The 16,145-nt window shown below is 37.6% G+C and overlaps 3 protein-coding genes across 3 annotated transcripts; 1 reads left to right on the forward strand and 2 right to left on the reverse strand.

Moving 5' to 3' along the window:
* Positions 1-4,309: 4,309 nt before the first annotated feature.
* LOC103416085 (zinc finger CCCH domain-containing protein 14-like) lies at positions 4,310-8,622 on the reverse strand. The gene is made up of 3 exons (XM_008354353.4): positions 7,675-8,622; positions 6,543-6,603; positions 4,310-5,392 (listed from the first exon to the last, which is right to left on the reverse strand). Exons 1-3 carry the CDS (start codon positions 7,760-7,762, stop codon positions 4,633-4,635), a joined length of 909 nt encoding a protein of 302 aa, XP_008352575.2. The 5' UTR covers positions 7,763-8,622; the 3' UTR covers positions 4,310-4,632.
* Positions 8,623-10,471: 1,849 nt separating this feature from the next.
* Positions 10,472-11,533, forward strand: LOC103401573 (AP2/ERF and B3 domain-containing transcription factor At1g50680-like). Its single transcript, XM_008340290.2, has one exon. The coding sequence runs from the start codon at positions 10,472-10,474 to the stop codon at positions 11,531-11,533; it is 1,062 nt and encodes a 353-aa protein (XP_008338512.2).
* A 632-nt stretch (positions 11,534-12,165) lies between these two features.
* On the reverse strand, positions 12,166-14,859 carry LOC103401556 (protein NRT1/ PTR FAMILY 7.1-like). Its single transcript, XM_029087848.2, has 5 exons — positions 14,718-14,859; positions 14,463-14,598; positions 14,099-14,316; positions 13,441-14,000; positions 12,166-13,241 (listed from the first exon to the last, which is right to left on the reverse strand). The coding sequence occupies exons 2-5, from the start codon at positions 14,596-14,598 to the stop codon at positions 12,290-12,292; spliced, it is 1,866 nt and encodes a 621-aa protein (XP_028943681.1). The 5' UTR covers positions 14,718-14,859; the 3' UTR covers positions 12,166-12,289.
* Positions 14,860-16,145: the final 1,286 nt, after the last annotated feature.

The following is a 16,145-nucleotide window of genomic DNA, read 5'->3' on the forward strand; positions in this document are numbered from 1 at the left end:
ACATATACAGGATTCGAGGGCAATATCTCTAGCAATTAAATCTCTTGTGGGATAGAAGGATATGGTAAGTAAATGCTTGATAGGTTGTGGTTGCTCCCTAGATTGATGATTGAATGACTGATCCGAACTGGAAATAGATAGAAAGGATCTGTACATAGTATAGAGCACTTGAAGGCTATAGATTTGGAGAATCCTATTAGAGTTAATTTGGGCTGGTGAAACAGGGCTGATTCTGGGGATAAATGGCATGGGGAGGATAGAAAGAAACTGGGGAGGACTAGGGCTGCGAGAGGACGGATCGAAAGAAAGAAGAGATAGAGAAGACGGCTGAGACTAGCTCAGAAAAACTCTCACCGGGGAGAGACTTCATCCATTTTTCTTTTAGGTTGCTGCTTTTTAGTTTATATATATGTATATACGTATGTTTGCATGTGTGCATATATATAATTGTAACAGTGTGATAAATACCACCAAAATTTTCGACTGTCCCCTCTTTTTCTTTCTGTTATTTCGAGTGCTCATATATTTACGTGGGTTCAAGCATGCATGCATGGTCAATTAATACTAACGTTGCTCCATCTTATTTGTTGTTTGACAGGCCAGTAACCAGTTCAAGTTTAACTATACCAACCCTGCTGTCGGTACTACTTCAAGGGCATACAATGTCCCAAAGCCACCAAAACCCGATGACTACTGCGACATCGACGTAACCAACAAAACATCGAGAACCGGCGGCTCCCGCAAAAGGAACCTGACGAAAGTCCGCACTATCAAGCTGGATGAAAACCTAATATGCAGTAATTTTAACTGCCGCGTGACCAACTCGCCAATGTGGCGCAAAGGTCCTCTGGGCCCTAAAGTATGTTCACACCACTCTATCAAGTTTTGTTTTTATTTTTTTTTTCAAAATTATTAGACTGGCGTAAAGGTTCTCTAGGCCTTAAGAGATAGGACCTGCAAACGCATGTGGGTTCTATTTTTATTAGAGAAATGATATAAATGATGATACAATTAAATTATAAGAGTAGCATTTTTGAATCATTAATCTATTTCATAATTCAACTCTTAAATACCATATAATACGCATATCATTATCGGCATGTCGACTAAGAGAAACAACTCTATATGAAGAAAAGACACCACAGATTTACTATAACAATTAGGCATTGGGTTGTGTCTTTTGGATCTAAAGATGGCAAATTTATCCATTGAGTTGTTAATTAATGGTACTCATTATGACCTATTTAATTTGATTTCACCTTACACCATCATCACCACTATCATTCTCACTTCTATATTATGGTGATGTCAAACTAAACGGGTACCATTAATATTTCACTAGGTTAATTTGCCACCTCTAATTGCACACAGTAAATGGTTGTCTGTTTTGTTGTGCCTGGGCCTTTTGTCAGTGCGGAAATGAGATTCAGATTACAACCTCACCAAAATCACACTCAGTTGAACAGAATAAAATACAAGAAATAAAGACACCAAGAGAATTACGAGGTTCGGCAAAAACCTGCCTACGTCCTCCGAGAGATATTGCTCTTCACTATGAGAATAACTAGTACAAGATACACTTGAGTTAAATCGACATAACCCAAACCCCAATCCCTTGTACCCTCACAGAATTTTACTAAGAGACTCACTCTCCCCAAGAGTTTCTCACTCTCACTCTATATTTTTCTACCACTTGTGTTCTCCTCGGATGTTCCCACAAATTCTCTTCCCCTCTCACTCGGCAATCCCTACTTAACATGCAACCCCTTTCTTTCTTTACATTAAATTACAAAGAAAGCAAGCACACTTGCATAAAGAAAACCAAAGTTTACGAGGTCATGTTTCCAAAGTCCAAAAGCAAGCCTACTCTTGCTTTGTCCTTTGTAGCAACTTTAAATGATGACTACAAACACAATCATGATTTTCTTCCACAAAACATGCTCCTTGCTTTGCCTTTTAATCAAGCCCCAAAGCCACTCACGGGTTACCTTATTGTTGCTAGCTCAAAATATGAGCCAATCACAACATGTTTCCTTTGTTGGCGTTGCTCTATTGATCATATGAGCACCATTTAGCACTTCGTGCCCGACAGGTTTATGACAAGAAAAATTAACGTTATATTTTTTATATGCGTGCATGCATGCATGCATAATTTTTCTTGATGTGGAACTTAACAGATATATAAGTGGAAATTTTTTATTGCAGTCGCTCTGCAACCGCTGTGGTATCCGTTACCGCAAGATGAAGATGAAAGAGGAGATGGAAAGGGAAGGAAAGAGAGCATCTGAGGTGAAAGCCTTGTTGGCAAGCAACACAAATAAGCCTCAAGAATTTGGGTTTGGGGTTTAGAATAATGGATGAGCTTGATGAGACAGTTTAAGCTTTAATAATTTGGGTTTAATAATATGGGATGAGATTAATAAATTTACCCATGGATAATGGATTTTTAAGTTGTGGTTAATTATTTTGGATTTAAGGTTTTGTCTCTTATATGTGATACTAATTTGCTGATTAATTACATAATTTACATTTAAGTTTTTTCCCCTCAAGTTCGGCTTTTCGGGAGGGTTTTTGTTCGCCACAGCCGTGTCAGATTTGATGACGACGACTTTCAGGTCCATGATGACCTCTTCGGCAGAATCCAGCAGCGCGAAGCTGTCGGCGTCGTCGGCGTCCTCCTCGGCGAAGAACTCGAAAGTTTTGGTTTTGAAAGCCAGAGAAAATTTCTGAAATCTTTCGGAGATTTGTGGAGGTTTCGAAGTGACGTCGTCCATTTCTAGCATTTGGATATTTGATTTTATGGTTCAGTGCTTGGACATGGAGGCTGGGTGAGAGTTTGAAAATCTCAGAAGCCAAATAAGAAGGGGAATCCGTGAGTACATAGAAGTTAACAGGGGAATTACGGTTAGTAATTGAGTGGACAAGTGTTTAGGAAGGTCACTGGGCCACAACTCTTTTTTAGTGTAGAAGATTTGATCTCATCAATTTGAACTTTCACCCGATAAGCTAGGAATCTCTAATTAAAAAGAAGTGACATGAGCTGAATCAATTGACTAAAAGAAGAAAACGAAAAAGGGCTGAGTCACCTGTTGAGTGCACTCGTCTTTCAAAAAAAAAGAGATTTTGAACTTGGAAACAAGGTAGAAGAAACATTGCGGCTTTGATCAACTGACTTATCTCACATTTACATTTGCATATTTGCAATCTTCTTTTATTCACTCCAAATACTAGTAATTCTTCTCCAAAAGCAATACTAATAATGTGATCCACTTTAGGGATTTGTTATTAGCGAAATAAAGTCATCATGCACTCAATCCACCCTTAATGACTTTGCTACAAGAGTGCACAATGACTTTTTTATGGCTCGTTTGTATATGTTTTTAAAATAACTGAAATCGTTTTTAGAGAAAATATTTTTGGGTTTCAAAAACACTTAAAAGTATTTTCAGCAAGAAGCACCAGTTATGTGCTTTTTCCAGGAAGAATTTTAAGTGCTTTTTCAGGATTTACTTGCATTTTTACTAATGATTGGTTCTAAAACCATTTTCACCAAAAGCGCTTTTAGTCATTTCAAAAGTACATCTAAACAAACTCTTAGAATACCAATCGAGCTCCCTTGCGTTATTCAAATTCTTTGATTCCTTTGTTTTATATTTATTTGTACAATGATAGTGGGGATTAGCAATTTTAGTCAAACTGCCAAATAAGTCATTTATAAATGAGAATTGTTATTAGCATAGCAAAAATCTCATCCTACACTCCAAACTTTCTATATTATGAAAGAAAAATACACTTGTGAGGAGTGTAGAATGAGATTTTTAGAGTGCCAATAATATTTTCCTTATAAATTAGTATTGAACTCGTGATTCAAAGGAAAAAAAAAAAAAAACCCTAAAACCTCCTAATTTCTAGTTGACATGAATACACCACCCAACATGATAACTTTAGGATTCTCTCCCCTTTCATCCTCCCTTATTTAAATGGTTACGATTACACCATATTTACATCTTATTTTGAATTTTTTATATAGAGAATAAGACAAAAAAAAGAGTAAGAGAATCCTACTTCACTTTTATTGGGCCTTAAAAGAATTAGTCGACATGTACAGGGCCTTTTGCCCCAATCTTATCACCATCTTTTCTAGATTCAACCAAGGAAAATATTCGGCTGCTTACGTTTTCTACATTTTTCGGAATACAAATTACAGTTTGAAACGTGCAGGAAAAAAATTTCTTGTGAATTTAGCGAGTTATTTTGCAGGTGTAACAATATTCTTAAAAAAACTTGAAATAAAAACCCTAAACAGATGTGAGCACAAAATCAACATCTCATTTTCCTTTAATCTGATAAAAACAAAATGAACACATTCAAGCAGCCAGGATTAGCATTTGCCACTGCAGATGCTAACTGGCGGCCTGTTCTTATCACTATTCACTAGATTAGTTCAACCAAGAGATCTCAACTTGACTCCGAAAGACGGGTGGAAAAACTACTAAATTTTCCGAATATTAAACCCTAGAAAACTAAGGAAGCTGCATTCTTGGAAAAATTTAACAAACACAAAATTAATGCTGTAATAAGTGTATCCTACAACAGAACGGTAAGAGAACACGAAAGAGGTATTGAAAGAAATCACATCCCCGACCTGCGCAACTCTTCTTGTCCATGTGCAAAGTGGCACCTATCCCCAAAGGTGCATGTACCTTTAGTAAAGTTCTCACAAAGCTTAGTCTTGAAGTTGCTTGCCGCAGATGAGGCTGATATAGCAGGGTTCCTCATGTTGTGAGCTCCAGCACCTGAACTCACGTTCCCAATAAGCTCACGAACCATGGCACTTGCGTCTTTAATCTGGTCCAAGGTTCCCTCAAGCTCAATGTTCCTCAGCTTATGATCTGTTTCATGCTCTCTTATAGAAAGCTTCGCTCCAGTCACACGACAAATTTGCTTTGAGTGCACACCGTTTTTCCCAATTATGGCTCCAGCAAGTGAAGCGTCAACACTGATCTTAGCTGTGGCTGTGGCCCCAAAACTTGCTACAGCTCCATGTGCTGGCGGGGGAGGCTCCATCCGACCTCCCATCCTGCCCGGAAATCCTCCCCCTGTACGAGGATCTTCATAGGATTGAGCAGTGGGCCTACCAAGCTCCCAGTCACCATGTGCAAAATGGCATTTATCCCCGAACTTGCAACCTTCAACTGTGTTGTACTTGTTACACAACCGTGTCTTGACAGTTGGAGGAGATGAACCATCTGGAAATGATGGTGGGGCTGCTGAATTTCTAGGAGGAGGAGGATGAGTTGGGTTGCTACCAGTCATCTGAGACACCGCTTTGATGCCACCAGGAACATAATGCAAGAAATGACATCCCTCACCAAAAGGGCACCCAGAAGTGCTGCATATAAATAAAACAAAAACTCCTGAGCCCAAATATGACAGACAGAAAATGTCACAGAATCCTGAAACTATATATCAGAAATGGGCCAAAGAGAAAATATCATACATAAGCTCAGTTGAGGAAAGGTTGTGTTATAGAACATATAGGAAAACACGAAACTTAAAATAATTTCTTCACCAGAATCACTGCCCAACTGGCTAAAAACACATGGTTTCTTAGAAATGTATCAAGATCCTAAAAGTTGTGAAACTAAGTGGAATTTTTAAGCTTAGTCAACTATATTTCAGGCGATCATGTTTCATTAGCAATGGCATAGTCTTCCAAAAGATGATGCAAGGCCAATCTTCTATTATCCAATTACATCACTACCACCCTTACCTGATAATAGAATGAAAATAATAACATACTAACACTGCATATGATTCACTATCATAAAGGACTATCCCAGCTCTTAAGAGTTAAGTCTGAGGTTGGAAATGTACATAATTCGCAATAAAGCTCTGTTTACAATATAAAAATGCCACCATGACTTAGACCTCACCCTATACAAAAATTGAAAGAGAACCAGGAACTTTTTGAAAACGATCAATGAAGTCACAATTTAAACAGAAGTTACATATCCCCGAGTTTGCACAAGGAGTCCCAGACAGTTTTTGAAAGAAAAAATGACTTGACCTCATAGCGCTAATAATTCTCAATTCATTTTACTTTTTGCATAGTCTGAACATAAAAAAACCGTTTCAAAACTTTGCGACCAGTTCTGTAGCTTCAGTCACTTTGATTTCAAAAGCAAGAAAGAAACTATAGATAACCATGATATGAAGGACAACTTCTGCATCCCATACAAACATGATAAACTAGATAGAATCCAGCAAGTACTTAATCAAACTGTTGTCATTCAACGATATCTGTTCGGTCTTTGTTATAGAATCCAGTAAGTACTTAATCGAACTGTTGTCATTCAACGATATCTGTTCAGTCTTTGTTATCATGATTAGAACAGATGATTCAACCTGTATCAAAGCTTTGATGGCCCATTTCATTAGTCCAAATTACTCGCAAAAATTGAAGAACAAACTTTTCTTAAACTTGTCAATATGCATGATTACATTTAGGCTATTCATTTTAGATAAGTTAAGATTAGAACCTGAAAAACTTTGTGCATGGCTTCGATTTGCTTCCTATACCAGGTTGAAAGGACTCCATTTCTGTTGCAGAACATTAATTAATTTCCCTCAGTTACACTTACAGTGGATTATTAATCTTCAAAACTTTAACAATGTATTATTCATCACCATGTTGCCATTTTTAGCAGTAAAAAAATATGTATAAAACACCAATTTCATTGCAGAATCAAAGTAGTGTAAGATCAAACCCCATTATACGGACTAATAAAAACAGACCTCTAAACCCTGTACTTTTTAAACCAACAAAGAGGTAACAAAAAGATAGTTTAAAATTATGGTTTTCAATCTATTAACTTTGAATCAAAAAGTTGATGCTTCGATTCTCAGATAAATGTGAAGAGAACATAGGATTCTTCATCTCCTTCCTCCTCGTCAGTCATTAGCAAATAATATTTAAAACAGTGGATTCCATCTTCGACTTGAATAACATCACCAAAATACAATACCAGATAGCTCAAGTAAAACCAAAACCAAGAGGGCAAAATGTAAGTGGCATACAACTTGAGAGAAAATTCCATAATTTTAACATGTTGTCTTAAGGGTGTCTTTTGCACAAATTATACTACAACTAAAGTCCTGCTTTGAAAAACGAAGATAATAGATACCACAAACACTCATAACCAGCTTTCAATTACATTTCACCCAACAAGCAAACAATTTTCATGAAGACATTAAGGAGCACAATCTTTTGAAGAAACATTATGATCATCAGTTGGGTAACCCAATATGAATGCCCACATGAGATAGCAACAAAGAGACCGGGCTCTTCGAATATCCTGTAAACTCCAATGAACTGAAATTCCGATATTTTTAAACTTGACAGCAAAATTCAACGTTCTTTAAATACTTTTCCTTCATTCATAACAAGCTGGAAGCTTTCTTAACTTAATTTAACCACTTTATCCAACCTTCTGAACTATCGCAATCGAGTACAAAAAAAATAGCTAAATGCACAAAAGCAGAACAAGCACATCAAAGCACCAAACCCTAACTTCAATGCATATAACTTACATATATACATATCGACATGATACAAAAATATGGAAAAGCACGAACAAAAGATTGAAGCTTGAAAGCAATGGGAAGACGAACCTGGCTTGGATTTCTTGAAGCCGCCATTGCCATTAAAGTGCCCAGCTTCCGGCCTGCCTCTCTTCCGGCCACCTCCTCCGAACTCCATTACCGCTCACAGAGAGCCCGAAACCGCGAGAAAGTTGTAGAAAACGGAACCCTAGGAGAGAGAAAGAGAGGGAGATTGAATTGAACTGTCTAGGGTTCGCGAAACAGGGGAAAAGCGGACTCGAAATGGCAATTTAAATGCGGTTAATAATTTGCAAGTGCTTTTTTTTTTTTTTTGGCGATTGATCTTTTGCAACGACCGTCTGTCTATCATGTGTGAGACCGTCATGGAGAGTCACGTGCGCCTCGTGTGACGTTATCATTTGATCATTGGTATCCGAATCTCCCAGGTGGGGGGTACGGCATCCAATTATTGGGCTTTTACCAATTTTATAATGGGCTTTCCATTGAAACTATAGAAGGGCTCATAGGTTTGGGTTTGATTTAAACCTGGGTTGGGCCAGATTAATATACAAAATGAGGTGACTTATGAGAGATTCTCTCTCTTCCCACCCTTAATTTGCATGCAACATGCTGTAGGTAAATTAATATTCTTAGGAGGGATTGTTGTATTTTTTTTTTAATTGGTGCTATGCTATGAGAATAAGTAACTGTGAAAAAAAGTAGGTAAGTGTTTGGTAAACTGTAGTGCTAAAAGTGCTTTTAGCAAAAAATGATGGTGTAGGATTGTCAATACGAAAGTTCATTAATTGGTATTGTTCACCTACCTCCTATAAAAAAAGCGTTTTCTTTTTTTAGAAGTATAAGTAGAGTTGTTTTTGCTTCCTACTATTTTACACTCATGATTTTTTTTTCCATTTACCAAACATAATTTTAACTTTAACTTTTAAAAAAAAAAGTTGCTTTTAAAAAAAATTAAGTAACTCTAAACCAACCCTTAAAGTCTTTGCAAAAAAAAAAAAAAAAAAAAAAAAACCCCTTAAAGTAATTGGGTGTTGGAGAATGTAGCGCTCACTCGATACAGATAATTAGATTGGAATTAGTAAATTACTTTTCTTATAGTATAGTAGGGGAATAAATGAAACTAATTAAGGGACCAAGACATTGGTTACTCAAGATGAAAACATGTCCATTCCAATTCTATCCATACCAAACGAGACCATCGCTCTCATCTTCTGCAAGATAAATGCTAGCTTATTCAAAAACTTATGCCAAATTCATCTTTCAGCTACTTAGGTCTAAACTTTTCATATCACCACATCTTCTCGACATATTCCATGATCTGAATTTCCATCTGAGGCCCCTCAAGGTCAATTCCCTTGTACCACTTTAGCACAAAACACATAAATTATGAAACCGAAAGTCGATAGGGCAGCAATTAGGAAGGAGAATCTGTCCATGTGACATGTATTCAGATCATCGGGATCCAACCAGGGCTTTTGCCTTTAGCTGTGAATCTGTGATTCCCATCACCATGTTAACCAGCTTGCTGCTCACATAATTCCCAAGAGATATTGAAGCCATGCACAGTGAACTTCCAAAGCTTTTATCCTATCTCGGGCTTGACCCTTGAAGAACTCCAGTTGACCAACATACATAAAAACTTCTGAAGCACCAACGAAACTGCAGAATTTGCCAAAATATGCTTAGAGTGCTTATCTTCTCACCAGCCGCACATGCTTGAGCCTTGCAATCTCTGTGACACCAGCTGCAGTCATCGATAACATTCTGATGATTAGACCTATCCCATTCTTTTTACCTCAGATAAACCCTTAGGGTTTCCCCTTAGTTTTCCGACTAGCGGCACGAGAAGTGGGGGATAAATTCCTGTGCAAATGAAATGAGAACGCTGCATATGTCAAAAGCAGACATGCTAGCAGCTAGGAGGTGAAAATCTCCAAAGTTGGATTTCATCACGCGTAGTTACAGTAGGCGGAATTTTAGAAGCTATAATCCCTTATTGTAAGGATATTTGTTTGTTGAGAATGAAGGTAATTATCACTGTGACGTGTCTTATTCATATACATTGCAAATTTACTCAACTAAAATCGAACACTCCGGTTAACTAAATGCAGATACTCGGGATCCCTTGTTAACGAGAGTGGAACAAACATCTTTGGTTTGCAATCTGCATATGTGATTTTTTACTTCTATTTTGCTATGTATCCCAGCCGTACATATGAACAGAATCTGACACATCATCGGTTTTATTCTATGATTAGCACATAAATTGTGATCAACTAATTAATTAAAATTATTTTTGTATCCAATTATTAAATTTATATTTGGAAACTTCTAATCAAGACTGATAGATGAGTGCTATAACATGTCTCTGATGTTATAGCCAGCTATCTACTTGTAACTTGTAATTAACTATATGCTTAACAAAATGGGTTATTTAGTTTGAGGCTGTGACACCTAATTAATTTTCCTAAATTAAGATAAAGCCGCTTCAATTCATTTTTTCTTCGATTAATCCTTGACTTTTCACTCGAAAATTTGGTTTATCTTTTCTAGAATAATGTGTTTAATTTGGTTGTTACTTACCTAATTCAGTTTAATATTTTGAACCCTCAGCCTTTCAAATACAAACCATGTTCATGCAACGAAAGCATATGCAAATCTCTGATTTCAGATTCTCTCCCTCAAAAACTCTCCCAAAGTTAACCATGTCTGCAATGTTAAAAGTTTCCCTCATCATGCTTTTCTTGAATGCCATTGATCACTTTGCAGTTTTGTAATACTCGATCAATTAGTCTTCACATCCATGTCAATATTGTGCTTATCTTTTCCCTTGAGATCATTCACAATGGCAGAAGATGCATCAATCATGATCTCAAGTGCCCAAAGAAATGTGGGTTTGGAGACTTCGGATTCAAACGAAACCGATTTTGCGCTGCTACATCAGAATAAGCGCGCGAGGCACGACAATGATGTCTCATTTGCAAAGTTCAAAGGGGTTGTGCCACAACAAAATGGTCACTGGGGTGCACAAATATATGCAAACCACCAAAGAATTTGGCTTGGCACCTTCAAATCTGAGAAGGAAGCTGCCATGGCTTATGATAGTGCGGCAGTCAAGCTTCGAAATGGTAAAGATTTGCATAGAAATTTTCCTTGGACCAACTTCACCATTCAAGAGCCTGATTTCCAAAACCATTACACAACAGAGGCAATAATTAAAATGATTAGGGATGGTTCCTATCCATCCAAATTTGATGCCTTTATGAGGTCCCAAGCACAATCTCAAATTGAGGAAATGAGCAAGGGCACCAACCCAATAAGAGTGCATGGCGATGGACAAGTATTGTGTCGACAACTCTTCCAAAAAGAACTTACTCCGAGTGATGTGGGTAAGCTCAATAGGCTTGTGATTCCGAAGAAATACGCGGTCGAGTATTTCCCTTGTATTTGTGAGAATGCGGAAGAAAATGTGACTGAGGACATTGAGCTAGTTTTCTATGACAAGCTCATGAGGGTTTGGAAGTTTAGGTATTGCTATTGGAGGAGTAGCCAAAGCTTTGTGTTCACAAGGGGTTGGAATAGGTTTGTGAAGGAAAACAATTTGAAGGCAAATGATGTGATCACATTTTATGCATGTGAGAGTGATGGTCAAGTGATAAGAGAGGAAGATAGAGAAAGTACTACATTTTGGTTAATTGATGTAATGCACAGTGAAGGTGAAAGCAAGAGATCATGTTTTGTTGAGGAGGCCAGTGAGTGTAAGGATTTGCAGGTAAAATTGGAACTAAATTTGGGGGAATGTAGCAGCTCCAAGTTTCAAAAAGGTGAAGGTAAATATAGTGAAGATCACAGGGCATCCATAGCTGAGGAAAAAGGAATTAGGCTATTTGGTGTGAATATTAATTAACCGTCTAGGAGAAGAAGATGATCATTTTATTAGGGTTTTTCTTTCCTCCAAATTATCCTTAATTTCTTGGGTCCTAATGCTTTTGATTATTTTAGGCTGTCAACTCACCGATTTGAAATGTAAGTTTCATCACGATCCGTCAAATTAAAGTTTCATTGTTGCTACAGCCTGTATATATATATTGTCCCAGCCAAGACCCCTACCTCTCTCTCTTGGTAATATATTACTCTCATCAATATACATGATGTTGCTTTCTGCTTCTGCATAATGTCCATTTCTATTTCAAACATATCCAATATACATGTCAATGTTTCTCCCAATCAAGTTTTCAAATCTCACAAAAAAAAAACATTTGGTGGGATCAATCTCATTGTCATTTGTTTGAGTTGGACTCTAACCATTCTAATATCCGACAAGCGATACTAGAGAAGGGGAATTCGAATACAGAACTTCAGGCCCATGGTAAACGTTTTTAAGCATAGAACTACAAGCACTTGTACCAAGTTGTTTTCGAAACGCATTAATTGGAAAGCATTTTATGAAGCTTGACCTAGATCATATCGATTCTTGATCAACTACTAAATGTTCAAATGTGTTACTCGATCTCGTGTTGAAATTGCTAGGGTTTAAAGTAAGGAGAAGTCATCCTCTACTCTGCAATATCTTTATTTTAAAACTTAAGCTTACATTCAAAGACAAAACAAGAGAAAGACTGCCTACAAAAGAACATAAAATAAGGAACATAAAACTTAAGGTTTAAACTTTGTTGAGCACTGCCTCATCTTGTGCTTTTCCCTGATTTGATGAACTTCCGGGTTGAGTTTCCGTGATCTGAGTTTCCTGCCCAGAACCTTGGAGATCATTGCCCTTCTGATTTTCCATGATCTCAATTTCCTGCTCAGAGCTTTGGAGGTTGATTCCCTTGTACCACTTAGCACAAAACAAATAAACCACAAAATCCAAAGCTGTTAGAATTGCAATGAGGAAGTAGAATCTATCCAAGTGACCTTCATTCAGATTATTTGGGATCCAACCAGGGTCTCCACCTCTAGCTGTAATATGCGTTACTATGTTAACTAGTAAGCTGCTCACATAGTTTCCGAGAGATATCGACGCCATGCACAATGAACTTCCAAAGCTTTTAATCCCATCCGGGGCTTGTCCATTGAAGAACTCAAGTTGTCCCACATACATAAAAACTTCTGAAGTACCAACAAGAACATATTGTGGGATTTGCCAAAATATGCTTAGTGAGCTTACCTTCTCACCTGGTGTAACACCTCTGAGCCTAGCAATTTCCGTGGCACCGGCCGCAACCATTGCCAACAATCCAATAATAAGCCCTACACCCATTCTTTGAAGCTCGGATAGGCCTTTTGGGTTCCCACTTAACCTTCCGGCTAAAGGCACAAGGAAATTGCGATAAAGTCCTGTGCAGATAAAGACACTGCATATGTCAAATACAGACATGCTGGCGGCCGGAAGGTGAAACTTTCCGATGTGGGATTCCATCACATCACCTTGCTCCACAAAAAGTGAAGCCATCTGTGTAAACACCACTGAGTAAATTATGGTGCAAAGCCAAACGGGTAGCATTTTTAGTACGCATTTCGCTTCCTCAACTTGAGTTACAGTACAAAGCCTCCATGGATTTGTTTCGTCTGCAGTTTGATCCTTCTCGGTTATTGTCGCTGCCTTGTCCAAAAACCTAACAAAAAGAACTTGAAATATTAGGAAACTAATAAAACTATTAAATCAGAGAGCTTCTATTACTCTTAAAATGCCATCTTGCACTCCTGGCATGATAAAATAAAAAGGATAAAAGTGCAGATGACATTATTTTAGAGCTCAGCTAACCACAGTTAACTTAATTAACTTACATACAGTTAAAGTGCAATATTACTTACAAAATCTCATTACTGTGTAGAATCTTTCTACTCCCTTTGATTGCAGATTTTGTTCCTTCCAGCTCATAAAGATTATCCGGGCTGGTTGGAGCAACACTCAATTTTCTAAAGGCAGCCACGAATACCTGAGCCACGCGTGGCAATGGGTTGCCACATGGTTTTAGGTACCGGTACCCAGGTGATGCTGCCAAATATGACACTAGGGCTAAGATAGCAGATCCTAATGACACCAGAAACCCCAGAGTCCATAAACCTTTATCCTCATAGTAAACCAATATGGTGTTTGAGAAAAGACACCCAACGTTGAGTGCAAAGTAGAAGTAAGCAAAGAAAGCTGCTTTCGAAAATTGTTGTTTGGGATCACTCTCGTCGAATTGGTCTGCTCCAAATGTTGCAATAGTTGGTTGGTGGCCACCGTATCCAAGTGCGATTAGATATATTGATAGGTAAAAGAAAGCCACACCAACTTTGGATGTTGGCTGGCAGTAATTTCCTACACCACCGCAACCGTGCGGATGGATCAGCCAGAGCCAAGACGTCAAGGACAATAGCCCCAAGCCCTGATTAACGAACATTAAGTTTTGTTATACATGTATGTTTGAAGAACAATTCAAAAAATTCACTTGGGACATCTCAAAAAGAAAAGTATATATTATACCAGAACAAGGATGACTTGAAAGATGGCGCAGGTTAAGTAACGACCCCAATAGGAGTCACTGAGGAATGCTCCAACTAGAGAGAACAAATAAACAGTTCCAGTCCATATGCTGACATTGTTTGCCGCAGTGGCACTTTCTTGATCAAGAACTCTGATCAGAAACAAAACCAAGTTCACTCCTACACCAAAGAAAGCTAGTGTTGCTAGGCCTTGGTTCGCTGCACCGAATAAGACATAACATGAATATAACCGAAGAAAAATGTGTATCGTTCTCCCTAATACTATTTGGAGAGATATGGAAAATAATCTTGAATTGCAAAATCTATATATGCTAGGAAAAGTGAATATCATCGATGATGAGTACCTAGCAAGATAAGTGCAAGTTTCCATCCTCCTACTCTCTTTTTGACAGTGGGTTTGGACTCCTGAGTTATCTCATGGATGTTTGTATCCACAACTTCTGCTCCTTCAATGTCTCGGTTAGGGGCTTCGCTTATCATCTGCCAATTTTGTAGGGGACACTAAGTTAATTATGTGCTACTGATAACAAATTAACTGTAAAGCTACATTATTACACAATATATGATGAAGATAGCTGAAATATGTTGGATATTCCAACCTTTTACGAAACTTGATCACTGCTCTTGAAATTGTTGAGCCGGACTCCGGTGATGAGGAAGAGCGTGGATCGGTAATCACAAACAGCAATGTAGTAGGCCAATTCACAAAAGTTGCCGGAAAACTAGAAAACACGGAAAACCCTTTTGTCATTTATGGTGGAAAATTGAACAAGAATATTTCACCCCAAGCAATGGCCCTTTGGCCAATTAGTCCCTTCTTTCAACCCAAAATCTCAATCCAAACTACTCGAAAAACCTCGAAAACTCATAATCAGACTGAAACCCTAATGCAGCTTATATAGAGAGACTGTATAACAGAAAATATATCGATCGCAAGAGAAACAAAGAGAAAGTTCTTGATCAAAGAGAATCAAAAGACTCGAAGCTTTTGCATGTGATATGTGTGAGTGTAACAAATGACTTATATATTCGAAGGCTTGGTGATGACAAGTGCCACATATTCAGGCTTCAGTTACGAATTTCCCTAGAAATACACAGATGTTTTCATCTCTTATCTCTGACTAGTTTGAAGTTTCGGATCTTAGATTTTAGACCAAAAAATTAGGAGATTTATTAAGCTTAAAATTTTGATTAATTAAGTTCACGAACAAGTACAGGTTCATTACGACTCAGCTTCTGTTTAGTATTAACAAATAGAGAATTTTCACAACTATAAATTCTAAACCACAAAATGATTGTGAAATCTCCAACATTTCGGTGGCACCCTAACTCTTCTATTCCACATGTTCTTCTCTTCCACCTTAAACAATATATATTTATTTACCAAAACTTAAAAAAAAAAAAAAAAAAAAAACCTATAAAGGTGAAGAAATAGAGGAGAAAATAAATTTTAATTTATAGTTTTTTTTCTTGTTAATTGATTTCATGAAGGAAACAGTACCTCAATACCATTCTCTTCAAGGGAACTGATAGAATTTATAGCTTAGGACCACCGAACCAAAATGTATCAAGCTTATCTGAGTTATCTCTGATGCTCCGTATCTAGCTCTGGCTGGCTGGTTTATAGCAATATATATATATAATGTGAAGTTTTGAGCTTTTGAGAGATGGATTCCAAGAAGATCACCAAAAGAAAGAGAAAAGAGGAGGATTTTGATTTGGGTTGTTTACAGGTGTATAGCAATATATACACACACAAACACGGAGGTTGGAGATTCCAAATTGGCCACAAACTGCATTAATTACAGACAATTCTAGTCGTGTCTGGATTGCATGGAAGTCCGGAACAATTTACTATACGTTGCTGATCACCTTTTCATCGTGTCTAGATGGAACATGTGAAACTCCAACATATGGACATAGAGTTGGTTGGCCTTTGAATGACCAAAAACAAAACACGATAAGGAAATTTGTTGGGCATCCTGGTTGTTGTGATTTCGATTTCTTACATTTTACTTAACAGGAAT

The sequence above is a fragment of the Malus domestica genome, chromosome 11, assembly GCF_042453785.1.
Source record: "Malus domestica chromosome 11, GDT2T_hap1".
Classification (NCBI taxonomy): Eukaryota; Viridiplantae; Streptophyta; class Magnoliopsida; order Rosales; family Rosaceae; genus Malus; species Malus domestica.